The 27,637-nt window shown below is 44.3% G+C and overlaps 2 protein-coding genes across 5 annotated transcripts in view; one reads left to right on the top strand and one right to left on the bottom strand.

Annotated features, from left to right (window-relative positions):
* Positions 1 to 7,599, top strand: part of FYB2 (FYN binding protein 2) — a 33,010-nt gene extending 25,411 nt beyond the window's left edge. The window contains exon 21 of the mRNA XM_065656986.1: positions 7,509 to 7,599. Coding sequence (XP_065513058.1) covers positions 7,509 to 7,599 — 91 coding nt within the window. The remainder of the gene's footprint in view (positions 1 to 7,508) is intronic.
* PRKAA2 (protein kinase AMP-activated catalytic subunit alpha 2) lies at positions 52 to 27,146 on the bottom strand. Of its 4 annotated transcripts, XM_065655689.1 has the most exons (10): positions 26,995 to 27,146; positions 20,608 to 20,749; positions 18,441 to 18,534; positions 16,903 to 17,047; positions 15,946 to 16,033; positions 13,446 to 13,670; positions 11,355 to 11,859; positions 9,485 to 9,611; positions 8,641 to 8,924; positions 52 to 7,834 (listed from the first exon to the last, which is right to left on the bottom strand). In XM_065655689.1, the coding sequence occupies exons 1-9, from the start codon at positions 27,086 to 27,088 to the stop codon at positions 8,686 to 8,688; spliced, it is 1,659 nt and encodes a 552-aa protein (XP_065511761.1). In that variant the 5' UTR covers positions 27,089 to 27,146; the 3' UTR covers positions 52 to 7,834; positions 8,641 to 8,685. The 4 variants fall into 4 exon arrangements, with proteins under 4 accessions (XP_065511761.1, XP_065511763.1, XP_065511762.1 ...); XM_065655691.1 differs by having other exon boundaries at positions 53 to 8,924; positions 27,020 to 27,146; XM_065655690.1 differs by lacking the exon at positions 26,995 to 27,146 and adding an exon at positions 25,666 to 26,343 and having other exon boundaries at positions 53 to 8,924.
* Between the last annotated feature and the right edge of the window lie 491 nt (positions 27,147 to 27,637).

Raw genomic sequence — 27,637 nt, 5'->3', positions numbered from 1 at the left:
CATCTCCTTCCTGTGTATAGATATTTGAGGTCTGGAGAAATGTACTTAAAACTTCTGAAGGCAGGGGAAGTTTAATGTAAATAGCCAGTATTAAATATTAAATAAGTATTTCCAGTTTTATTCTGCTGTTATACAGGTTTCCAGTCCAACTACAGCTAAAAAAAAAAAGCCCCGTCCAGTCGTGACTTGTATAAATTGGAGATTCTTGACTTGCTTTCAGATATGCCATATTAATTCACATCTGCTGCAAACATGGGCCACTCCGTGTGCCTCGCCTTGCCAAAACACACCCTTAAATTCCCTGCTGCAATATCATTTCTTTGCATGCTCATGCATAATTGATATGAATGAAGCTCCTCTTGCCCAGGTACTCATTGCTGTGAAACGTTGTTTTATTTAATTTTTGAGACAGACAGTACTAAGGGCCCTGAGAGCTGCTTTCCCCCAGAGCATCCTTGAAGGTCGTGTTTGTGCTGCCTGCATCCATGAGAGTCCACGTTGGCCAACTGCCGAGAGCTGATGCAAATGTAAATAAAGTTTTATTTTTTACACTTACACTGTTAAGTTTGCAAGAGATGTTTCCTTTTCTTTTTGGTTGGTTTGTCTTTTTTTTTTTTTTTTTTTTTAATTTGTTTGATTTGGGGTTTTTTTGTCTGCTATTTAGAGCATGTCTTCACTGATTATCTCACCGTTAGTTATTTTCAGTGTTTCTCGCTTTTTGGAGTACCTTGTTTGTCAGCTCTGAAATGGCTGTAACATTGCTGCGTTTGCATGAAAAATTTTGTGCAGAACATAAGAGTTTAGTTGCTTTATGTCCATGTCGTTACTGTCTGTTTTAGTTGCTGGAATTGCAAGATTCTCCAAAAGATTTGCCCTTTAAAATGCAAGCCACATAACTTCGAACTGTAAATTTGAAAGTATTGGGACAAGAAGTATATACCACCACTCCTGCCAGGTTAAATATCTAAAATAGTGGAAAAAAATTGACTCATCTCTTTCCAAAAAACATTAAAAAAGAGTAAATAAAGTGTTCAGTCAAAATTTTCTTTATTTTTGTAAGCTAACTTAGGCATCCTAGCTATGTGAAGGCTGACTCCTGGCAGCAGCAGGCGGTTATCCAACAGTTGCCCCTGTGTTCGGGCTGTTCTCTGCTGTGGGCCTGCAGGATCATTGCTTATTTTAACAAAAAATGCTCCTGAATGTAGGAAGAGAAATATAAATTGCTAATGGTTTCTCCTCGGTGTATCCAGTGGATACCTTTTCAAAACCAGAAAAAATGTGGATAGGGTTTTTACATGGCCTTGGAAGAAAAAAAACCACTTAAATATGACGGTATATAGTGTATAGCTTCTGCCCCTCCCCGGCACATTTTAAGAGCCCATATCAGTTTGCTCATAAATATCCTAAAAATGTAGATGGCTTAATTAGAAATTATTAAATGTTCCAGGCTTAAGAAAACACAGCAAAATAAAAGCGCCATTTCAAAGCTGCTACAGAAGACATCAGAAAAAACAGCAAATATTTAACATTTACTTTTAAGTCTATACAGGCATTCTTATTTATTTTACCATGTGGTTACTATTAAGTGCATTGGCCTGCATCCATCCTTACAATAAAAAAAATAAATAAAACAATCCCCTGTAAGCATGCGCAGCTTTGCAGGCTTGCCAGCCCAAATATTTAGATTTTCTAGCAGAGATGGAGAGTTTGGGGAGCTGAAGTGCGTGTTTGGCTTTGGAGCAGGCGGGGACGTGTTCTATGTCCTTCACCTACAGCCTTGGCGGGGAATTATCCCGATGGAAGTTGTGGAGATGGTTTACCCGGAGGGCTTTTTTCCATGACGATGTCTAGGATTGATCCTGAGAAGAAAACACCCTCTTCCTCATCTCCTTCCTCATCCTCCTCCCCATTCAGCACTAGCTCAGAGGTCCTAAAGTCTATTAATCACACGCCCTGTAAGCACTAGAGGCAAAATTTGTATTAGCCACATGTGCTAGTTCTTTTCTTGTCTCCTAAGGAAATTATTTAACAATTTTTCCTTTTCTTTTAATTAAGTTAAAAAAAAAAAATTCCCCCCATATATCCTGTGGTATACGTGCTTGGGCCCCAATCCCGGTGCGGTTACACACAATCCTTGTGGGGTTGTGACCCAACTCAAGGCAAAACACACAACTGCTGCACTGGTGTTGGCAAATGACTTGCAATGCACTTAAAACTATTTTTCTTCATGGACAGATTCCAATGCATGCACAGAAGGAAAGCACTTGATATGGGATGACTCAAGACAATATGAAAACGCTTTACATATAGCAACTTTGATTTCCTCAATTAAACCACAAAGTGGCTGTATTTACATCAAGATATTGGTCAGGAAATTAAATTCTTCCTTTTTTTCTTTTATGGCTTTGCTGGTACACCCTGAATGCATCAAAACTTGAAGTAATTCTTACGTGAATTTTAAACGCTGTTCTTCCACGTTCCTTCTCAAAATGGAGATGATCATGATAATCGTTCTGATTTGCCACATCTGAGGGAGAACTGAAATTCCTTACAAGCCACATACGTAAGTTTTTTACACCTAAATTGTGTAAAAGGGAGACTGTAGATAGGGATGAAACTGGACCACTCGCAGCAGCTTTGTGCTTTAACTGGATTTGCATCTCTCTGCATCACAGATATACGAACTAAGTCCCCAGTTTTTGCCTCTCAAGCACCTTTCCTGCAATAAAAGGCTATTTTCACACAATCTTTTAAAAATCCTTCTCTCCATGCTTTTGAGTAAGGAATCGAGATCTGAGGCAGCACCAGTCCATTGCCAGCTCTGCTGGATGCACATTAACACACAAGAAAACCTTTAGGCCTGGCTTCTGGCATGGATTTTGGGTTGGGGAAGCTGTTTCTGTTATTCCTGTAGATATTTTAATTCCCCTCCTTGCCCTAGAAGCATCTGTGGCCCCGCAGCCGGGATGTGCCAGGAGCATCTCCTGAGGGAAACCAGCCAACCCCAGCCTGCAAAAAAAAAAAAATAGGGGGACTGTGCAATAATGAAGTTTTAAGGATTTGCTGCTCTTGCCTCTTTTCATCTCTGAGTTTATTAAAGTGCAAATGTCAACCACGGAGACAGCTATGACATGCAGTGCAGTACACCCAGAAACACTTTCCACACCATAAATGGAAGGTAAAAGGCTTCGTTGTGATTATCTAATGCACAGTTACTCACACAAAGGACAAAACTGAACCTAGGCCCTGTGCCCTTCCATAACAGCTGCACCCAGAAAAACCTTCTCCAGCCCATCAGTTGACAAAATATAAAATGCCAAGGACGGGGTATTTATAGAGCTCAGTATTTTTTTCTGAGGTTCATATTAAGGATATGTTTGAAGCGATGCTTATACTCAGAGCTTTTTAAGGTTTGGTATTTTAACAAAAAATCATAAATACATAATATCATAAATCATAAATACTCCTTATAGTACAAACAAAAAATTGCAACGGACTAGTCTAGTTCATCTCTTTCACAGAGCTGAATTTTGTCTGCCCAAAGATGCTGGGCCACAGACACTACAGTTATCCTGGGATTCAGTTTTGCTTTGTGCTCTAAAAGAAAAAAAAAAAGAACCACCAACCAAACAAATGCACTGAGGTATAAAACACGTGAATATAACATGATACAGAAAACATGAACATGCTTTCAGCTACAAGAATAAATAGTACCAAGTCTACAGTATCTACTTCACAGCTTTGTGAGATGAGGATAAATAAACTATTTCAAAACTTAAAAAAAAAAAAAAAACTGAGATGAGTCTTACAAATAAACTTTGATTTTTAAATTAAGGCAGCTTCAGCAGGAATTTCAAGGCTTTTGTTGAAAAACGGACCTTTTGTAACACCAAAAATGCGCTCATGCTTTGCAGCTAGAGCTCTGATTTACTGTCCAGTTCTCCTAACTTTAATAAGCCAAATGAGCACAAATACACATTTGCTCTCAGCAAAAGTCAGTGTTTGGTCAATAAGCATAATGTGGGAATTCTGAAAACCAGTTCATCTCTCAGGCATGGGAGTGAGGTACCTCTAAACGAGTCATTAACTCCATGTCCAGAGGCAGACTGGAAATTCAGAATTACAGGAAGCTGTTGCCTTTTTTTTTTTTTTTTTTAAAATAAGTGAATGGTGAAAAGGAATATATAAGGGGAGGGCTAAGGAAGCCAAAGGAAAGGACTAAATGGAAAGCCCACACCAAAGACAGACCTGCAGGAAGGTGACTCTAGTAGGTACATCATACACCTGAAATAAAAAGGGATGCCAAAACTTTCCAGTAAAATACTGCAGGAGATGGAGTGAGGATTTGTTTGGCTTACCCAAAAGGACGGATGTGTGATTCTTCTTCCCCCGCTCAGCTAATAAAAGGGTGAAGCCAAATAATTGCACAACAAATGGTACTTCAAGTATTTAGGAACATGGCCTGCATGTCTCACCGGTGGGATTCTGCATAAGCTGGGGGATTTGTGTACCTCCTGAAACAAAGCTGCGCAGTCCTAATGTATGTCGAAGGCACGATGTCAGGTCCTGCATATAGGTCTCTCTTCCCTTCTACAGGAGTGCACACAAGACAACTGATGGTAAAGAGCAGTAAAATGAAAAGGAATAGGCAGAATGGTTATTTTGTTCAAACTTCATCTATTCCAATACAAACAGCACTATAATCACACCAAAAAAATGTATATACAACAGATACTAACCAGTTGCTTCATTTTTTACAACACTGCCCATATATACCCCTGTGCTTCTACACACCTTATGAAATGCTAAATTGGATACACACTCTGAAGATGCGTTTCTGACCCGTTAAAGAGAAAAAAAAAAAAAAAAAGAAAATCCCACTGCCTTTGTCTGCTCTGCTCTGACTCCTGAAAATAAAACTGCCCAAACCTCATTGGCACCAGGGCTCCGGTCAGGGACGGTGGGAGGACAGGACCCTCACGGCTCCTGATGCCACCTCTCCCTGGACGAGGCCGTGCTGGGTCTGACGAGGTCAGCTAAGCTCCTCATTGGCTTTACCTAGAAGAGGGTGTAAAAATATCATCCCCTTTTTTTCTGGGTCCTCTCGCATGCCGGGAGTAGCGTGTGCGATGGCACATGCCTACCTGCTGGGCAAATGAAAAATGAGAGGCCAATGACAGGGATGCTACCTACATTTTCAATTTTTTATATATATATATATATATATATATACATATATAATATATACATATATATTCACCAGCTAGTACAGTACAATCTCTCCAAATTACCTCATCCAGGAGCTGGAGGTTAATGCTGGAGCCTGACTGAACTTGATCCTTTGCCTTTTTCTCTCTCTCCACCTGAAGCAAAGTTGAGTTTGTGGCTTGCAAAGCACAGCTGCCCAGTGGCTTTTGAAGAATTGCACTTGGAGTGATTCAAGTTTCTGTAGTTCAAATACGTCTACCCTGCTTTTCCTGATGCTTGTGCATGTACCAGCGTAACTCTCAACAACAACAACAAACCACTAAAAAAAAAAACCTGACCACAGTGTAAGAATTAAACTTTTCCTCTGGAAAATGTAACCGGAGGTCAGCACCTTCTTTGCAGCTGGGAATGAGAAAACAGCCTGTTTGAAGGTAAAGCAAATTGGGGGGAAAAAAAAAGTGAAAATTCTCGGAATATTTCAAAACGCAGTGAGGATTGGGTGAGGCTGTAACGGACAGTTCAATCTGATGCATTTGTCTAAGAGGTACTTCCATCAGTCCTACTTGCTCCACTGCCTCTGCTGCCATCCAGCAGGAAAGTTGCTTTGTCCCTTGGTTTTCCTCCATATGGAAAACGGCATCCTTGGCAGGACTGGTTTTGCAGATCCACACACAAGTTAATGTTTGCATGGGTCTGAGAAGATGCCAAGTGCTAAAAGAGCTTGTCCTACCACCTAGAAATCCCACCCGCCTCCAGCAAGGAAATATTTCCTCCCAAGAGCATTTGCTGCTATTTAATACTAGTAGTTCCGCTCGGTAAATCCCAGAGGACAAGTGTAATTTTAAGGCAAGACATCTGTACATCTACATGATTCTGAACCACAGAGTGTATCAAACACACCAGCCCCTTATCAACTGGGCTACAGGCGTTGCCAGGACAAGCGACCTGGAAAGAGGCTCAGTTGTGAGCGATGATAATTTAACCAGCCTTTTACATTTCAAATACATTTCACAGCGGGGGTATGGACACTCGTAACACTTTCCTGGGTGGAAATTAATGTCTGTCCCTACATACGCTCAGCCGCCCTCTCCTGCTCCTTTCCAAAGGGGCTCATCTGCAGCACCCAAAACCATGTAGGGCTCTTTGCTCCCACCTCAATGCTGACCCAAAAGCTGCTAAAAGAGCTGAGTTCTGCTCAGCTTTGGCTCTAGGATGGGGTTTTTTTACATGCAGGATTCTCCATCCTCGCCAGATATGACCTACTAACCCCAGAACACTAGAGACAAGCGTCCTCCCATAGCCACCAGGCACGGTACTAAAGCCATCCTCCACCATCCATTTAATTATGATAATATAATAAAAAAACTCGTTACAAAACCTAGGAGTACTACAAACATTTCCAGTGTTTCTTTTAAAAACAAACTTGTTCTGCTGCTGGGTTTATAACCCAACCACTGCTGCGTTGGATTTAGAGTATGAGAACTTAACAGCAAAACTGATTTTTTTTTTTTCTTTTTTTTTTTGGAAGCTTTGTGCAGCTTCTGGAAAAATCGGAGCTGTAAAGTAACGTTAGTGAGCGTCCAAGCATAATCTGTAACAAAAGTAAGGAAATTTTGTGGTTTTGTATTTTTTTTAAAAAAAAGGGGACTTAAAAGCTGAAAATGTCCACTTAACTGCCAGTAGATGGCAAAAATATCCCGTATTTGTCTTCATTACCTAAAATGATTAGTACAAAAGGCTTAATGTGTCTTTCTCTTCCTTAATTCTCATAGAAACTTGCAGAAAGTATAAATTAAAGTGCAACCATACAAAAAAAAAATCAGCAAAAAACCTCAGTGGATAATAAGAAACTATCAAAAAGATAGGTTTGTTGTGGTTTTTTTTTTTTTTAAAGTTGAATGACCACATACCTGGGACCAGCAGAAGTTCTCCTTTGCTTTGTTTCTTAACACAAAACAAAACAAAGAAAAAAAACACCCAGGATTTTTTTGGCCAAGTTTTCATAAAGCATTTGTTCCTTGACTGATTAGACTATTACGTTCCTTTGCGATCAAGAAAATGGAATTAAATACTATAGCGAAGCCAAGCAGATGCCAACACTGCCCATTAGATTAAGCCTATGTAATCAAAACCAACAGTTCTTTTAAACAAAGAAGTCACACATGCATTGGAGCTTACCCTTGAATAACAAGAATTTAACCTTAAAAATCCCCGTAGATTATCGTAGAAAATAAAACCCTATTCTTTCAGATAGTAAAGGAACAGTAAAAGTCTGAATTGAGATATCCCTGCCTTATCAGCTGTGATGGTCACAGCCCGGAGAGCAGCAGCAGGACAGGGGAGCCCTTCGGCGTGAGAAGCGAGTCTCCGGCGGCACGAAGCAGCGGGTAGGGAAGGCAGATTTGGCAGCAATTTTCGGGTGGTGACAACAGGTGAAGGGCTTCCTACGGGAAAGCTGAGAGGTAAACGCTCCGGAGCTGAGCGATGTTGCTGGTTCTCGCCCGGTGGTGATGATCCCAGCCCTTGGGTGCATGGTGGGCGAAGAGCTGGGTTTCGGGTGGCTCGTTGGCATCCTGCCCTCCGTCGGTGGTTCATCCAAATCCTGCTCGGGGTACGGTCCCTGGAGCTGGTGGAGAGGGTGAGCGGGTTGGAGGGGGGGTGATGGTTAGGGGCTGGAGAAAAGGCAAAAAGCCTTCATGTTTGAATGTGGGGAGTAGGTCTGGGGCTCTTGGAAGGAGGAAATAAAGCATCTGATGGGACACTTCTCTGCCAAGACTTGACATGTGGAGGCTTTCCCATGGCAGGTTTGCAACAAGACCTTTGCACATCCCACCTTCCCTCCCCGTCTTCAACAGGGGAAGAAAAAACCAAACACACAGGGGAGGGATGGTATATTGCACTAGTGCAGAAGCGTCGAAGCAGCTGCTAGTTGAGGAGGAAAGTGTCACCAGAGGCTGGCAGCCTCACCGGCACAGTTACTTATCATCCCTCTGCTCCATTTCATGTAGCTCCCGGTCGACCCCTCCGACCTGGCTCAGCCCATCTTGCCCCTGCTCTGCACAGCAAAGGGGATACAACACCAACCTCACTGTGCGCTACCTACATCGCAGAAAGCTTGGCCGTAGCTCTGTTAACTCGGGTGAACAAGGGGGAGGTGTTTTCCAAAGACTCAGTGATACATTTGCTATTTCACAGCTATGCCAACATTTCCCATTTGGTTCACTAGGGAAAAAAAGGTGTTGGCTACATTTCACCATGATATAAGGAGTGAAATGAAGTTATTCTTAATTTCCCCAGTGCCGCCTTAGAGGGGACTATGTTGTGGGTCTGGAATTGGCTCTGTGTCACAGGCTGTGGACCAGTGAGGAGCAGAGGAGGAGGAGGAACGAAGCAGAAGCAGCAAGGAACGGATAAGCCAGACCAGATCCTCACAGTGCAACACTGTGTGCGGAGGGACCGGTGCCTCGGCGCTGCCCATCAGCGAGCCAGGGCCATGATCAGGCTGGCGCACATCTCGAAGAAGTCCATGGTGTGGCTGCCCAGGCGCGGTGGCACCGAGGGGATGCTGCCAACGAAGGAGCCGCTCAGGGAACCCATCAGCGACTGGCACTCGGCGGCCGCGGCGGCATCGATGCTCAGCCTCGGGCGGTGCAAGCCGGCGGCGGAGCACGAGCGCTGCGGCGTGGACGAGCCGGACCTCTGCTCCATCACGTCATCTTGAGTATGAAAACAAAGGAAAAGAAGAAAGACAAAAAGAAGAAAAAATGAAAAGAAAAAACAGAGAAAGGAGAGAAAGGAGAGGAGAGAAGAGAGGAGAGAAAGGAGAGGAGAGAAGAGAGGAGAGAAAGGAGAGGAGAAAAGAGAGGAGAGAAAGGAGAGGAGAAAAGAGAGGAGAGAAAGGAGAGGAGAAAAGAGAGGAGAGAAAGGAGAGGAGAAAAGAGAGGAGAGAAAGGAGAGGAGAAAAGAGAGGAAGGAGAGAAAAGAGAGGAAGGAGAGAAAGGAGAGAAAAGAGAGAAAAAAAACCAAAGTAAACCAAAATAAAATAAACCAAAACAAAACAAGTGGCATTAGTTTGGCATCTGAAATGCATGCTTGGTAAAGAACTAGCAACAGTAGCGGAGACAAATGGATCAAAAGGGCTTTTCCTGACTTGAAACAGCTGCATACGCATTTTGAAATGCAAAGAATGATTTTTTTTTTTTAAGATTTTTTTAAAAACTTCCAAACTTGCCATTTTGTGTGTTTTACATCTCATGTTGCACCATTTCCCACTTACCGTCAATGCTTTTGAAGTCCAAGAGATAGCTGCGGTTGTCAACCTGGTAGAGCTGCAGGCTCATCTTCACGTAATTGCCCGTCACCGGGTTCTTGCGACGCACTCGGAGATGGTAGGAGTTCACCACCTGCAACGGGAAACTTGCTCTCAGGAGTTACGATTAAAGGTAGCAAGAAGAACATTTATTTCCTTATTTTTTTCTAAATACTAGCGAGACATCTTCTGAGAAAAACACAATTTCTAGAAAGAGCAGTGCGTATCAAATTAAGCAAACAGCTTCATGTCTCATTTCCTCCTATCTTTAAAAATGCTCCTCAGGGTTCTGATTCACCAGCTGCTGGCAGATGAAGCTGCCGTGACCCACATGCCAAGCACCAAACTGATGTCTTGCTCCTCCTTGCCCAGCAGCGATGACCATACGAGCCAAAAAGTCCACCTGTGGGCCCACGTACGAGAACTGTGCCCATGAAACCAGGGCAGGCTGGGCAGCTGGGGAGAGCAACCTCTCCCATCGGCCCAGCTAAATTCCGTCTTTGTGAATCAGCCTTGCGCTGTGTATTTTCTCTCGCCACTTCCCACCCCACAATCTGCTGCATCTTATTTGCAACGAGATCTTCCCTCTGTGCTATATTTACGAAGCATTTGCATGGATGGGAAAGCTATTTCGATGAAGAGTCACGTATCTCTGAAGATATTCTTAGGGTGGGAAAGACTATTGTGAAACCTCCTCGTACAAAATAAGCTCCACTGCCTACATGAAGACATCGGGCTGACTGGGTTTGTGAAGCTGTACCAGAAATACATCAGGTTTGTTCTCTGTAAAACCATGCAGATAACAAACGTCTGGCTGGTGTAGGCATATGCATTTGGAGACAGTCCATCTCCTGGCTGGTGCAGTGAAATCAAGCTTCTGGGTGCTACTTGGCTTTAAACACTTAATATTATCAAAAATAAGGAGGAGATAGAAGGCTCTGAAGAAGCAGCGCAGTGACATTCACACTGTACAACTCTTGGGACCTGGAGCAAGGAGGGTGTCTCCCCTGGTGATAAAGATCTAGGCTGGAATTCTCCTTCCCTTGCTCCTGATGTTCACACGAAGCTGCTGTGAAAGGCCATGAGTCAGGAGAGCTCCTGTCAGCGACTGCACCGAGATTTAGAGAATCAGGCTCAGCAGAAAATATTAAGGGCTAACTTAGGGATTTATTAACTGGGTTTGGAAAAAGATTGTGACTAAAAGCTGTGTAGCTCTGAAGAAATATCTGAAGTGAGTACTGTCAAGTAAAATGTCATCTGGGTTTAAATCAAGCTTCAAGAAGCTGAACCCTAAACCAGGGAAGCAGTTAAGCGTCTGAAAGCACATCTGGTCCATGAGGACCACTCCTTCTCCCATTGAGAAAAATGCCTCCACATCAATTGTACAAAATCCTGCCCCCACAACCCCCCACCCCTCACCTGTGCATCTTTTAGGAAGACGCAAATTGTGCGATTTCAGCACACATGACTGCTAGGACCCGAGCAGAAATAACCAGAGTTACTTTGCTCAGGAGCACTCCAGATAACCTCGCAAGGAATTAGCCACTAAAATTAGAAACATGACTGCTTCTCTTATCCCCACAGCTAAATGAGGCAGAATCATCTTTCCAGCAAGAGGCTTAGAGCATTCAGATATAAAACTCTTATTTTGGCCATAAATAAACACCACAAATATTGAACCACAGCTAGCAGCTTAATTCAGCGAGGACAATCACAAGGAGTGGGTATTTGTTCAGAAACAGGTGAGGCTGTAACCAGACTTATTAACCTCCCTGAGCAATCCAGCTCATGAAACGACCCTTGAAAACCACCACCAGGAAGCACCAGGACTCCCTACCTTCCACTCGAAGTCCAGCTGTTTCATAGCACGGTAGACCTCGGCCATAATGTCATAGGGCTTGCTCTGACTGCGGATTCCCAGGTGCCACTTGGCCTTCTTGACAGTCAGGGGTTTTGGCTTGGTGGTGTTGAGGGCATCCAAAGGACATCGCGCTTTGGGGCTGTCCGCTATCAATGGTGGCATCCGCTCAGGGTGCGGCTTCACCCCGGGAGGGATGTGCATGGCACTGTCATCCATGAAAGAGCCGGTGGGGGGGCTGGAGGCGAGGTAGAACTCGCTGGCTTGGTTCATGATCCTGCGGTTGTCGATGACGAGGTGGTAAGCCACCGCCAGCTGGTCCTGAGGGTCACCGCTGTACAGGCTGTTCATCACCTCCGACTCTGTGCATTCAAACTTTTCACAAACTTCCCGAACCGCGTCATCGTCGATGACGGTGGCGTCATAGGAAGGGTCCTCTGGGAACAGGTAACTGGGCAGCTCCTCCTTAAACCACTCGTGTTCCCTGTGGAAAGGCAGAGGAGCCACCATGAGCTCCATGCAACGTAGGCTGGGGGCAACCACTGCCACCAGACCCTGGATTTCTCCTCAAAAGCATCTGGGCAGCTTTGTCTTGGTGGTTAAAGCATTTCATGGAGAAATAAGCAATGTGTTTCCAACAAGGTGACTTCAAGTCCCACTAAGACATGTGGGCACTGGCAAACAAAATTAGGTCTACATTCCTAAAAGAGCTGTATTTTCAGCACTGGAGAGGTGGTGCCCAAAACGAGCCTTGGGGATGAGAAACTGGCTGGCTGCATCTACCTCAGCTGTATTGCTTGGTCTAGCTAAGACTAATCCTCAGCTGCAGATTGGGGAGCTCAGCCAAGCCCTGCACGGTCCCCCCAGCCTTGCAACAGCGACGCCACTTCGCAAGCCTGGCTGTTTGCTCGCCTGGCTCTGAAGTAAGACCTCAGCACCTACAAGATGCTCATGTTTTTTGGTTACTATGGGTCTGATAGAGATACAGAGCATCCACGCTATCCAGGTACCCGATTCCCACCAATTTACAATGAAGTCAATGATAATTAAGTGGCTAAATGCCACAGAGAGCCTTGTCTATATGTTCTATGTATCAACTTGCCATATGTGCTGCTGCTCTAACGTAATTAAATCCTCTAATCTTAAGGAATTAAGAAATAAAAAAGCATTTTACTTGTTTTTACTTGAAGGGTAAATTTAAGGCCATCCATTGCAAATGCATTAAAAACCTGAGAACTCCTGAAAGTCTTAGTAACATTTACGTATATACTTAGCATACCAGCTAGATGTAATGATTACTACAAATGTCATAAAATGTGTATCAGGCTCCAGTTTTACAAAATGTTTCTAAAATGGCTCACATTGTGAGAATTTTGAAGTCCTGCTACCAGCCATGAACTTCTAATGATCTCTGCAGGCACAAATATCTGCTTAAGAGCCCAATTGTTCCCTTTCCCTTGAATTTCCACAGTGATGCATGCAGATAAAAGGTTCATGGGCACCGTGCTCATTGACTAGACAAGAAAACTACGCTGCATTTAAAGATGAATCATTTGCTCACATTTTAACTATATCCGATATTTAGAGATTAAGCAAGCAATTCTTGTGTTTCTCCTCCTTTTTTACTGGATAGACACTAAGTACAATAATTACCCTCTTCTTCTGAACTGTTACTCAGAGGGAGGTGGTCTTGAAATAAAGTAATAAACAATGCCTGGTGGATCTTTAGTTCTTAGAATTACTGCATGATGTAGCTGGCTTTGATAAGTATTATTAAGATATTTTTGAGGCTATTTTATAATGCAGTAAAATATAATGTATATAAAATCATCACCCTGTTCATCATCACCCACTGCCCAGCCGGCAGCACCCACCTCTCCATCAGCACAGAAGGGTGCAGGAGTGCTCCTTGAATCCCTTGGGCCAAAAACCAGCTGGATTAGCTGACTACTCTTGCAGACCACCCTCCCACCTGCCAGCAGGTGACCCCCAGGACAGCCACCATCCTCTGCCACCCATATGCCAGAGGCCCCAGATACAGCCAGCCCACCCCATCCCACCCGGGCTGACCTGATGTCTTTGATGGTTGCTCGCTTTAGGGGGTCAACCTGCAGCATGTGCATGAGGAGAGTGGCAACGGAGCGGTTGAGGTATTCTGGGATGTAAAACACACCCCCCCGGATCTTTTTGAAGAGGGTGGGGACGTGCTCGTCATCAAAAGGCAGCGTGCCGCAGAGAAGGGCGTAGAGGATAACGCCGCAGCTCCAGATGTCCACCTCGGGGCCGGCGTACAGCCTGTGAGAAGACAAGGGCAGGAGAAAGGTGTCACCCCCTGTCCTCCTCTCCTTAGGGTGCAGGTCCCACTGGGCGAGTTGGGGACCCGCCGCCAGCTCCACGGGGGCCAGAGCTGCAGCCCGCCCCGGGCTGCTCATGTGGATGCCCCCAGCCAAACCTGCCTGAGCCAAAAATTACTCAGGGGCGAGGGGAAATGACACGGCAGAGCTGGCGTGGGCTGCCAACGCTCTTCTGAACAGCCACATACATCCCTGCCTCCGCCAGACCCTCCAAAAAGCCAAACCCCACATTTCCAAGAGATCTGACAGGCTGTTTGCTCCTTTTCCCCAAGAGCTCAGCCAGCAATTTCTGTTCCTTCAGTGAGGCAGATTGAATGGCAGCAGATACTGTACCTCCATTTATTCACGTGCTGGTACACAAGCATTCCCACTTCTGACGAGCTGCTAATGTGCTCACTGGCATCATGAAGTCAGCACACCCCAAATATATGGGGTTTGCTGCTGCTTGCTTGCTCCATTTGTTTCTCTGTTTTTGCTACAACTGATGCTTTCTCAGAGATTTTGGGAGGCAGTGCCTGCCCTTGGGATGTAGAACCCCACCAAAATACAGAGGTTGGAATGGAAATACAGAAATCTCTGCATGAAAACTCATCCTCCTGCACTGGCTCCTCCTGAAAAGCATAATCGCAGACACACCGGTGTACAATGCATAGGAAGCCTGATTCTTTACCTTATAACCACATTGCTTGAACAGTGGACTGGACCTTAAAGCCCAAATGAGATGTATTTTTATGAGTCTGGAACCTGAGCAGTCATGCTCTGCTGCTTTTGTGCTTCTACCCAGCAAAGGCAGTGGGAGCCGGGAACCAGCTCAGCCCCGACCTGCACACCCACCAGCAAGACATTCATCCCGCTGCAGGAACAGCAGAGCATCCCTCTTCCCTCCAAATACAGCTATTTAAGAAAAGGGCAGCTTGCTACATTATTCAATGGTATAAAGCTGATACTGTAAGCAGTGTTGATGCAGGATGGTGGCTTGTTAATAAAGCATATTGCCTTGGAACAATGAGGCGCTGCCTACAGGCAGGGACTAAATACTTCTTGTTATTCTACCACGTGCCTTGTTTCCTATATGAACTGAAAAAAAAACCACTTCTGGCTTTTATTGAAAAGGGCATGGAAATAATATTTTTTTGGAATCACAGCAGAGTTTCCAGCTTTGTCTCCCTCTTGACAATGAGGATTTACTTGCTTTCGCATGTAGAGCTGTAGCCCCAACAGGGTTTTTGGATGCTGGTCTAATTCCTAGGATACTCTGCCAACACTTGCACTGGTATAAACAGGGATAAAATAATCATAATCACAGCTAGCACACTTGGAACAAAATGTTGTATTTAAAAGCTACAGTTATAGGCAAAAATATGCTGGATTAGGAAAAATAATGCTTATACGAAGGGTGATTCAAAAATATGGGGCAGATAACAAGGATGTGGGTGGTTTGAAGGACCATATAGAGGACTAAAAATTTGAAAATCTGTATTTGCAATCCTTGCTATGCTATTATAGAGAGAGTTGGGGAAGTAAGTACATTCTGTGTAACTTAGGTTCCTTACAGTAAGATACGGGAGGTAACACTCCGTGTCAACGTGGCCAAGTCCAATTCAGCCCTGCAGAGTGCATTTAACACGCCATGTGTTGTACAGATGTTGCACGCTGAGAGATGCAACCACACTGGAGGTTTGGCAATTCAAGGTGGAGTTATGATGGTTGAACCTACTGTCACGGAAAAGAAAAAAACCCTGGCTTGAGGAACCAGAAGACAACTATTTTCAATGTAACAGTCCAACAGTGTAGATGACTCATTAAACATCTTCCTGATTCTTTTGTAGTGAATGGTTTTCCTCATTAACACTGTGTTTTATATCACAGGTAGGCACGAGAGAAGGGGGTGGCCTGGAAAAGCCTTTCCATCTGAAACCCCGGTGTTTTCATCCAAAGAGTAATTTTCACCCTCTTTAATTAGCAATATAAACAGCCAACATCTGCTATTAATAATTCCTTCAAAGTCAACATCTTTAGCAAAACATGTTTTGCTATTACAGCTATTGAGAAATGTAATAACGTTCAGATTTTGCCAGGAGATTCACCCAAACATAAAATACAGGCTGGAAGGATTCAGCTGCTTTTACTGTATGTGCAAAACTGTTTCCAATCCCAAGAACAAATTTAAAGACCATGTGCTCACAGAGGCTCTGATTAGATGCAGCGTGTCCTACCTTCCAGAGATGACTTCAGGGGCTGCATAATTTGGGGAACCACAGCTGGTGCGTAGAAATTCGCCATCTGACATCATGTTGGACAAGCCTAGAAACAAGAAGTTTACTACACGTTGATATTTGACATGAAGGTCCAGCCACAGAGGACTCTCTATTGCACAGAGGAGGAGAGGTATAGCAAGTGGAGGGGGGAATTCAGAGGGGAAGCATTGACATAATTTAGATAGGTTCCTTGGAGCTGATTTGCAAATTATTATTGTATTATTATTATTTTCACATCCAAGTGAGAAATATTCACTCCAGGCTAATTCTCCTTCTCTGAGTTGCAAACCCCAGAGCTTGCTTTCTTTAGCACAGAGGGAAACAGACATAATTCATCCCCGAACGCTTACTTTATATGGGAATTGCATGAGGCTGTGAAATTTGTAATTCTTCAAAAGGATTTATAACTGTTAGAAAGGACTCACAGGGACTGAGCTGGTAGCCCAGCTATTTCATTGGATTTAAATCGGTAACGCCACTTAAAGAATCCTGTTACTGCTCATTTGTAACATGAAGTGAGGCCAAGAGCACATGGCCAAACGTACAGAGAACACGCATGAAACTAAACACACACGGTCAGCTCACCCTGGAATTAACTGCGCTGAGTCAGTCTTAAACATAAATTAACTACATCTTTATATTAGGTGATTATATTAACACTAAAATCTAGTGAAGATTTGCAAATTACCTTGCTGCTCCATTCTTAATGCGAGTACAGAAGAAGCCTACAATAAGTAATCCCTGCTTTTGTTAAAAAAAAAAAGCTGGTGTTTATAACTGTGGGCTTTTCAGGTAAAGCAACTGCTAGTGGTTAGGAAAACAGGCTCCGGGTTTCGTAAGGCGTGCTCCAGGGACACGGTCCAGCAAGCGCCTAGGAGCTGGCTGTGTTTCTGGAATGTTGCTGGGGTCACATACCAAAATCGGCGATCTTTGCATTCATGTGTGCGTCCAGCAACACGTTCTCTGGTTTCAGGTCTCGGTGGACAACCATGTGTCTGTGGCAGTAATCCACCGCGGAGAGAATCTGCTGAAAAAGGCGTCGAGCTTCTGCCTCTTCAACCTATGAGTGCAAGGGGAAATAGTCCTGAAGGTTGGTCTGTGTGCAGGGCTGGCAAGGGAAGGTTTGACTTAGCAAGGAGCCAAAATCTTCCAGGGCGCAGAGAGAAAAATCACAGTGTGCTTGTGAACAGAAGCAGCAAATAAGGCAGATTTCCCCTCTTGCATTTTATAATGTGCTAGTGTCTTCAAATTATGTAGCCCCGAGATGAAATTAGAAACCTAAATTTAGCTCAGCTATCAAAGAGAACTTCTTGGTAGCACCTATGAGGCAATGGCTTGGTGTCCCAAGGGAACCAGTTCTGCTATACAGCACACACAGATCAAGGCTGGACAAAACACCACAAGGGATGCCACAGGGAGAGATTCCTCATGGACAGATGGCTTTGGGGAAAAAAAAAGCTAAAGGTGGAATGTTGTGATGATTTTAATTATATAGATAGCTATAAACTTGTTTGAGCTACATTACAGAAATTATGTTTAAAATGATGAGGAGACTGGTTATTTTTACTGATGACTTCCTATAGACTCTCCTCCTGAAAAAAAATCAGTTTCTGAATGCAAAAGTTCAGAAAAAAATCCAAATTAGTCACTGAAAAGATCGAAATGGGTAAGATGTGCTGGAAATCAGAACTGTAGACAGAAAAGTAAATGTGCTCAGCTCCATCAACCAGTGTACTAATCTAAACAAATTTACTGTAAATGTGTTGACTTTTTTTGGTACGGAGAGGAAACATATAATGGGCTGATCCTTCACCTGAAGCCTTATTCTGAATGTCCACTTCAGCCCATTTTTATCTCCTTGCCCTGTGGTTCTCCCTGCCTACAAGGATGTCCACAGGGCAGACACTAGTGATTTTCTTTGTAACCATAATAACACATTTCATGGGCTCAACATACGCTGCAGGTGATTTATACCCAGCAGGATTACTGGCTTTTGAAAATGTTGTTCAGATAAGCCACATCCTTTAAAAGCCTTCAAAAAACCTGACATGGAGCCAAGGGGGAGGCGAATGACGGGGACGGAGACCACACCGAGTGCTCTTCCCCTCTGGTGCCCTGCACACACGTAAATCTGCTGCCGAACCGTGGGGGTTTTGACAGGCAACCCAGAGCTAGAAATTATAAAAATATGCTCGTTTTCCAAATATTTGCACTAAGCAACACGTTACCTTGGATATTTTGGTTTGCATATCGAAATACATCAGAGAACACTGCAAAAAATCGCACGCAACTTTTGTGTGAGCCGCGTACGAGACACTCCATATGGGATTGCTGTGAAGTAACTTCTATTTTGGGCCTTAACCTTAACCACGTTCCCTTTAGCAGTCGTTTTGCTTCTAAACACCACCCTCTTCCCACACAAGTGTTTGGGCTGACACAGTGCTGGCACTTACACGTCCATGCTTACAGATGTAATCAAATAATTCTCCGCCAGATACGTATTCCATGACCATGAAGAAGTCTGTTGGCGTGCTGATGACCTGGTACCTTCAAAAACACAAGCGGATTCAGAAAAATAATAATTAAGAAGAGCAGGGAAAGGCTTTTCAACAGATTATTAGTTTCATGCCAATCCTTAAATAAGCATTTGTTTGGATCTTGCATTTATAGTTGCTTTCCACTTCTGAAAAGCGCTCTCTCATTTCAAGTATCATCTTTCACTTGTCTATGAGAGGATCGCTTTTACAGACCTACAGTTTTCCTTCAAGTTTTTAAATAATCCTCTGAAATATTTGCCAGACGACCCTATCACATTTAGGACTCTCCTGACTTTGAAATCTCCATTTTGCCTAAGATCTGCAACAACAGCTTTAGAAATGAAGGCTTCGTTAGCTGGGGCCAGGGAAGGGGTATGTTTGGTTTCCCTTATATCAAGGATAAAGAAGAACTTGAGACACTAGAGGGAGCTTCTTTTGGAAAGCTATAGAAACAAAGATGAGCACCTCAAAAGATCACAGCTGTATTTTTCAACTATTAAATCCCTCTATATTCTAGAATGAAGGGAGTGGCGGGAGAAGTATCACTCTTGACTCACAAATCTATTCTCTGTTTTCTTTCAAAATGATCCCTGAGCACTGCAAAGGCATTTTGGTGTCACAGCTGGTACAAACTGCCAGTGATCAGCTGAGGTCAACGCAGCTACAGAATTCACAGCAGCACCAGCTGAGACCCACCTCTGTTTTATTTCAGATACATTGTTGTTTGCCTGTTTTGAATTTTTTGGTTTTTTGTTTGGTTGGTTGGTTTGGTTTGGTTTTTTTGTTTTTTGGGGTTTTTTTTTACAGCTGAATTTCTGTGGGTTGTAATTTGAAACAAACAGATTGCAAACAATTTTCAGAGATCAGCAAGTGAACAGGTGATAGTCCCATAAAGATCAATAGGATCAACCTATTTTTTTCTGAAGTGCTTTGAACGTGCAGGTCTAAGTTATTGTTAATTGTTCCACTATTTCTTTTATATACATGTAAAAAGCTAGTGAAAGAGAAGGTTTATGTACTGCACTCTCCTCCACACTTCTTTATCATTGTATTTCATGATTGCGGTATGTACCATAGGACACTGATATTGTTAAATTTGGTTTAATTTTTAGGCTTTAAAACTTTGACGAATGTGTGAACAGGACTTAACTTGCAGGATGCTGGATACATAGCTGAGGACTCTTGCTGGCTTTTTTGTGAAATAATACCAATCTGTTCTCCAATAAATCCATGGAACTGTGAAGTTACTCTAAAGTCAACAGTTGCTGCGTGGTTAGTTATTTAACTGTAGAGAGAATTTGTTTTCCCTTGCCTCTAAGTCCCAGGTATTTGCTATATCTCATGCCAGTTTTAAGGCTGACCTAAATGTCAACTTATCCCTGCAGTTACCATTCAACAGCTTTCTTTTATAGAAATGCCAAAGATATTATCGAGTGCCTCATTAACGTGGACTGGCTGCACAAACTGGGGATTGAGAAGGAATCCCAGAGGCTGGAGTGCAGGTGCTGATTTACAACTTAAATTCAGGTTCATCAGAGTGGCAACTTTGAAAACTTATGTCTGAATAATAAATTTTCAAAAAATGTTCCTTTAAGCTCTGGATAACCAGGCCATTAAAACATAAATCCTATTGACTTCAGGCCAAGGCTTTGCTCTACAAGCCTGACTGTGCTGTGGTTCCTCAGACACAATTCTCAGCAGCTTCAAGCCTGGAGATGTGAAGCCTAAAAAGGGTATTCACAAAAAACTTCTAATAGAATCATAGAATCTTTTTGGTTGGAAGAGATCCTCAAGATCATAGAGTCCAACCATTAACCTTACACTAGACCATGTCCCTAACAACTTCATCTACACGTCTTTGAAGAAGAAACATCTTCCATCATTTCTCAGTGTCAACGGTGTTCCCCTGTTAGTTAGCGGGAGACTCCGAAAAAGCAACGTTTGGCTCTAACATGCAAAAATTTGACCGTGTACCTCACATTTTCTGCTACTCCAAGCCATTTCCTGACACCACTTCAACTGTGGGTGTGAAGTCTTTGCAGTTGGAGGAGTAATCTGAACACATGGCAGAAAGAGTACTTACAGTTTGATAATATGAGGGTGCCGGAAGAGTTTAAGGTTTTGAATTTCTCGTTTGATCTTCCCAACCACATCCAGGCTGCGTATTTTCTGTCGGTTGAGTATTTTTACTGCTACTTTGTGCCCCGTCAGCTGGTGTTCACCAACTATTAGAAAAAGAGCATTGCAAAGTCACTAAACAGTGTAGTAAGATTCACACAAGCAATTTAGGACACTGTGACTTATAAGCAAAACGCAACTCTTAAAGGGGGAAAAAAAAAGAATGAGGAGGTGAAATATTTTAATCTTGTTTTTTGTCTATTTACTTTATTGTTTTTCCAGTGGAGTCATGGAAGAGAGAACAGAGGAGACTTATCTGCAAAAGCACTCAAGTAAATAAACAGAATGAGTTACTGGAGGAGGTCATACCCAAAACTAATTTGCAAGTACTTATAGCTTGTAAAAGCTAGATCAATCAGAAACAGAGATACTTAAATGGCAGAGGAGAACAACATAACACACCAGTTGATTAAATCCCTAATAAACCCTGTCTTAAAACTAGAGCATCACACCTCTTTTTAAAGAATGATATAAGGATTTTCCCTGCCCAAAATAGGACTGCAGGATTTGCATTACTAAAATTAATTTCTATTTATACTTTCTCAAGCATGCTTCTTGGTTTGATGACAAGCTGCAGGAACACTGCTGTACTGCAAGAGCAAATTCTGGTTTCAGAAAAGATATAAACTTCAATATGGGTTTTCATAATATGCACTTGGTGCATTGAGACGCTGACGCTCATCTCCTGTGTACAGGGGACAAACAGTAACCACGAACTGGGAGCAGCACCACTGTCACTGGTGGAACTGCACTAGCTTAACAACAATGCGAAATTAATTCAGCATTTAATCGTTTTGTTATTAATAAACATACTATGGAAAAAAATAAGCTCCTTGGAAGCAAGATTTGTAGTGAAGTTAGCAGAAACTGCTTGAAAACTGTCAATTGGATGTTTATATCTAAAAGGGTTCTCTGGCCATGAGCTACCCCTTCTCAGTATTTTCTAATGTGGTATTAAAAATTGTGACATACGAGTGGTTTTCCCAAGACTGGAGAGAAAACCTGTTTACAATAAATATTTGCGCTCTCTAATTACGAACGTTACCCTTCCAGTAATAACACAGAGTGCAAGGAGTTAATAATTACGAGCAAACCTTGTTATTATGTTATTAGACTCTGTAATTTTGGAGGCTCTAATGAGCTGGTCAGAAGCAAACGGCATAAGCAGACGGCATGAGAAGGGCAGGGCGGCAGCGCCGGCTCCGCTCAGGGCACGCCAGGTCACTATTATTAGCCACCAGATAAGACCTGCCAGAGATTCTTTCCTCAATAAGAGCATCCTAAAAATAAAACACTTTACTGCCCTTGAAAATGAAAGCACCACTTTGCATGGCCGTTTGATTCCTCGCAATACTTAAAACGACTAGATGAAATGAAAATAAACTAAGCTGTGCAGTATAGATGCAATTTAGGGATTAGCTGAGGGCTGGAGGAGGCAGATAATTCCTCTTGTGCGGTGCAAGGAGAGCATCGTAAATAGTCCATAAAGGCATGTTTTCCCTGGTGCATCCTTGGGGAGAGGAGAGCAGGGAAGCGTTGGACCTGCCCCATGCTGAGGCACTGATCTCCGCCAAGGCTGTCATGGTATATGCATGGCATATAGAATCATAGAATTGTTTTGGTTGGAAGAGACCCTCAGGATCATTGAGTTCAACAACCACCTAACTCCAGCACTAACCCATGTCCCTAAGAACCTCGTCTAAACGCCTTTTAAACCCCTCCAGGGATGGTGACTCCACCGCCCTGGGCAGCCTGTTCCAATGCCCGACAGCCCTTTCTGTGAATTTTTTTTTTCCTAATATCCAATCTAAACCTCCCCTGGTGCAACTTGAGGCCATTTCTATGTGACACTGAGGAAGGAGTGACAGAAGGGTGTAAGACAACTTCAGCAGGTGTCTTTGAGATCAAGTCTTTTAGCAGCAACATTGATTTGGTCCACTCTAGCATTGCTGTACCTCTGCCCTCTCTTTCCTGGGAGCACAAGAAGCTGTACTTTGAAAGTTGCCCTTCACTCATTCAGCAAAATTAAAGAATTATAATGCACTGAGCCATTAGCTGGGAAACTGAGGAACAGCAAAGCAAAGTGGTCTGTCCCTGAACTAGGACAAAAACCCTGATTTCTGCCATCCTTTCTTTCAAGACAAACCCTTTCTGGCCTTGGCCCATTACATGCTTTGAAAAAATTTTACTATACATTTGGAAAAAAAAATAGCCATGCTCAGAATGAATAATTATTGTTTTTCATTCCTTTGCCAAATAGTTCATCTCCTTTCCATCCATGACAAACAATGTGTAACTCTGCGAAGGTTTGCTAGCTCACACACATTAATAATTAAAAATAAACAGTCTATTTTGTAATCCATCTTTTGCTTACAGTAAGCATTACATACAGAGATATTATTGTTTCGGTCCCCAGTGGCTTGTTAAGCCTACTCAAATGCCTTGAGAGAGAAAACCAGAACAGTTTGCTATGGGGTGGGAGACTTTTAAGCCTTTTAGGTCTCTCCAGCTACAGCCTGTAGATGCAGGAATTTTGACACAGGGCAGCAAGGACAAAATTCCCTCTGCTCAGGGAGTCCCTGTCTCTGTCCCCATGTGCTGGAGCACATTGATGGGATGATCCAGCCCCAGGATGAGGAGCAGTGGCGGGTCCCATGGAAGGGGATGCTCATGGAGCTCATCTCTAATGGGTTGGTCCTCCCCAAGGATGGGCAGTGGTGGTCTTGGGTGGTGGTGAGGAAGCCACCTCCATCCCTCTCACTGCCTCCCTGGATTAAAAGCCCAGAGGGAAGAGAGAGAGCTGAGGAACAGCATTACAAAGGGGATTTGACATCTGTCTTGTATTTCAGTGACAAGGACTCAGGTAAGCTCCACCGCAGCTTAAAACCAGCAACCAGGGCTCTGTTGGGGTGAGCAAGGGAGGCGGCTTTGACACCGAGACAAGGAGCAGCGTTGCACACAGCACGGCAAAAAAAAAAACCCAAGCAGTCATAAGGGTTAGGCAGTAATGCTGACCCTAAACTCCAAAAAATGGCACCAAATGGGACACTGTGTGAGTGTCCTCAGCTGCTACCCCATCTGCTTGCATGTGTGCCTGGGCACCGGGATGCTTCAGCATCAGATGCTATTAAGGAAAGAAGGGCAAAAATATAACGAGTTTCTGAAAGAGGACCCTTCTAATGTAATTATTTTTATAAGAGTAAAATTGAGGAGGAATAGTGTTTTTCCTACTGTAAGCAGAGATAATCATTAAAGCCCCTTGACAGCATGCTTTTTTACAGCAGGTACCAACGAAGCTTTACCTCTGGGTGCGTGTTTGACGCAGCTCAGGTAGCACAAGCAGTTAACATTTTTGCAAATGCTTCAAGGGGAATGTAAAAGTTTAGGGAGGGGTGAGAAAACTCCTTTCCTATCAGCTGTACTGGCCCTTATTTTAGCCCAAAGTTAAAAATGAAATCCATCCAAAGCATATACTTAGCAACGCTGTATTAATTCTGCCCAAGTGCCGCTTGCTTGTATACTATATCATCTTTCTCTCTCTTTCCTTCGTTTGTTCAGTCTCCTTTAGTTTCTCTTTCCTCCAACACAAGGTTTGTCCTTCGCAGCAATGGTACGGTGCCTGGGAAAATGGGATCTGACCCTGACTCAAGCCCATGGAGGTGCCATCATAACCAACATAAATATAACCCAAGCGCTGCTGGTCCTTGAGGGACCACAAATTGATCACCTTGGTGGCCAACAAGTGTGGGTAAGAAACCACCAAGTGGCCACTGGGGACGTCGCGTGTGGCACCGCATAGAAAAATATTTGTGTTACTCCACTGGATTTTGATTTAAGCTCTTGTTGTGCGAGGGCTGTGGTCACAGGAGAGCTCTTTGGGGACCCGCAGGGTGGGATGTGCCAGGGACAAACACAGCAGCAATTTGTCTAATCTGTTCTTATCAACCACCAACAGAGGAGATGCCACCTCCTTCCATCATTGCATCACTAACCTCAAAATCCAATATCATTTCCACAGTTCTATTTTCTGCTAATTAATCTTATCTTTGGCTAGGAGAACAGGGAAAATAACTACCACCAGCTCCCCCTGTATTTGGCAAAATCCTATTTAGTAACGTTGACCCTTGGCACGAGACCTCCTACCCATCCACGATGGTAACTCCTGCCACCTTCCTCTCTTGTAACAAATGCTGTATTTTCATCACCATTTCCAGCTGGAATTTCAGTATTACCACCAAAATCCTTCTTTCATCTGCCAACCTATTTGCTCCCCTCTGTGGCTTGTGTGATCTTTCTATAAACAAGATCAAGCAACTGAATGGACTTAAGACCAACCATCTCTTGCAGCATTTAGCGAATTTTTAGGAGGATCAGTTCACCAATGAGCCAGGCAGTGCTGACTCAGAACAAATATCCCAACAGGGCAGCAGGGACTTTCTTCTGTCGTATCTCTGGTTTCTGATGGCTCAAAGTGATTATGTAGCTCCAGCCACAAATCCAAGCTCTGGTTAGTACCCCATCATCACTAAATCCTTCCCTTTCATTGCCATTTTCTAATTTCCTTGATAACTGTAATCCTTGAAAATTGTAATTTATTATTTATTTGAGGAATAAGGTGGGAGAAAGTGCTTCTTACAAAGTTTTGTGCAAGACAGATTTTGAAGAAAACACATCAGCAACAAGAAATGTCACTGATTGCACCAGCCTTCTTAGTAAAAAAATAATTATTATATACAATATATACAAAGCTTGAACCAATTCAGGCAAAAATCTCTTTGCTCTTCTCATGTTTCTCACTAAACAGGGTGAATACAGTTTTTTCTAAAGCTTATTTTATTAAAATGCTATACATCTGTATAAAGAGATCTAGTTTCTCCATCTTAGTTTCCAATCTCATCCAAAATTCACCTGTCAGTTATAGGCAAAATATTAAGGAAAAAATAATATAAAGGGTACTACTTACACATAAAGAATTTGGGCCTGGGAAATACATTGTGTGTTATTTTCATTGTTTCTTTGGAAACTCTGAGTTTTTCCCAAAGTCAGGTGTAGGTGGGATGGGGTGTGTTTGTGCTAGCTACTCCTGAAAGGTATTTAAGGAAAAAAAGGCTGTTGTTGACATGCTTAATTTGGTCCACAAGAAAAAAATTGCCTTTGGAGCACTTTTTGAGGTCTGCTGGTATATGTGAATGATTTAAACGGCCCTTACCATTAGAAATATTTATTCTGATAATTCTTTATTCAGTAAATTTGTGGTTTGGGATTAAACACAGCAATATATTTTTAGGGGCCTGATTAATGGCCACAGGTGGATTTAGCTCCAGTGGTTGCGGTGGTTTCTTTCCCCTGCTGTCAATATTGGTTTATTTTAAAACTCCAGTCACTGAATGCAGGCACATCACCCCTTCGCCCGGCCACAGCACTGCGGGGCTAAACCCAGGAATCACAGCTACCCATTTTGCTTAGACAATCAATTTTGTTGTTTGATTTTTTTTTTTTTTTTTTTGCATGTAATGCCAGAATTCACAGGAAAAAGAAATACAAATATTTGGAAATTTTACAGTTAGCTAAAGCAAAGCTGGCACCTTTAAAATGTGGGTTGACTACTCTGGCAGGAATGCCAGAAGAACCCCTGTGCACAGCCCCAGCCTGACCCGAGCCCTCCATCCCTGCCTGCTGCAGGTCTCAGCCCCTCGGGAGCCGCTTCACGGGGCAGCATTAAAAAAAAAAAAAAAAAAAAAAAAAAAGCCAAACAAGCATCTTTTAGTCCCGGTTCCTCACGCTACAAAGCACTTGCCACCCCTTTGGAAAGGAGGGGTCAGCAGGGACCACAGCCTCGGTGCAGAGGGGGAAGGATGCCCGTCCGTGCCCCAACCTTCCCATCACCTTCCTCCTACTTCGGGAGGAAAGTTTCGGTGGCTCCTGCCCGGCGCACCGGCTGCAGCAGGGAACGGCAACACGGCAACACGCCGCCCTGCTACCCAAGGGCGAGGGCTGCATCTCCCACCAGCTCCCCGAGACCCCCCCCCCGCCTCATCCTTTTTTCCCCCCGTCCCCAAAGCCCGAGAAGGGGGCGCCTCCCACCCCGTGCCCACCGCGGAGGCGCCGAGCGCCGCCCGCCCCCCGCAGCGCCCCGCCGGACTCCGCCGCCCCCCGGGGATGCTGCGCGGCCGCGGAGCCGCCGAGGGGAGGCGATGCCCGGCGCGGAGGCCCGCGGTAGCAGGGGGAAAGCGTTGCGGGGGTGGAGGGGAGGACGCAGCCCGGCCCCCTCCCCGCGGCCGCGGTACTCAGCTCTTGACTTTGCCGAAGGTGCCGACCCCCAGCGTGTCTCCCAACACGTAGTGGCCGATCTTCACCCGCCCGTCGTGCTTCTGCTTCTCGGCCATGTTCGCCCCCCGCCGCCGCCGGACCACAATGCACAGGGCCGGGCGGGAGCGGCGGCGGCTGCGGGGCGGGAGCGGCGGCCGGGCTGGGTGCGCGGGGGCGGGGAGGGGCGCGCCCGCTATGGATGCCAGGTGGGGAGGGGACACCTCCTTAGGGCGCACCTGCCCGGGGGTGACACTCCTCTAGGGCGGCATCTGCCTGGGGGTGACACCCTCCTCGGGGCGTGCCTTTCTTCGGGTGCACCGTGTGTGGGTTTGAACGCTCCTTGGGGTGCACCTGCCTGGGGGTGACACCTTCCTTGGGTGACACCGCCTTTAGGGTGCACCTGCCTGATGGTGACACCTGCCTTGGTGACACAAGGGGAGGAGGAGGGGCAGGCGCTGATCTCTTCTCTCTGGCGACCAACGACAGAACCCGAGGGAATGGCAGGAAGATGTGCCAGGGGAGGTTTAGGTTGGACATTAGGAAAAGGTTCTTCACCCAGAGGGTGGTGGACACTGGAACAGGCTCCCCAGGGAGGTGTCACGGCCCCAAGCCTGACAGTGTTCAAG

This window comes from Caloenas nicobarica, chromosome Z, assembly GCF_036013445.1.
Source record: "Caloenas nicobarica isolate bCalNic1 chromosome Z, bCalNic1.hap1, whole genome shotgun sequence".
Lineage (NCBI taxonomy): Eukaryota > Metazoa > Chordata > Aves > Columbiformes > Columbidae > Caloenas > Caloenas nicobarica.
This window is presented reverse-complemented; position numbering and strand designations above follow the sequence as displayed.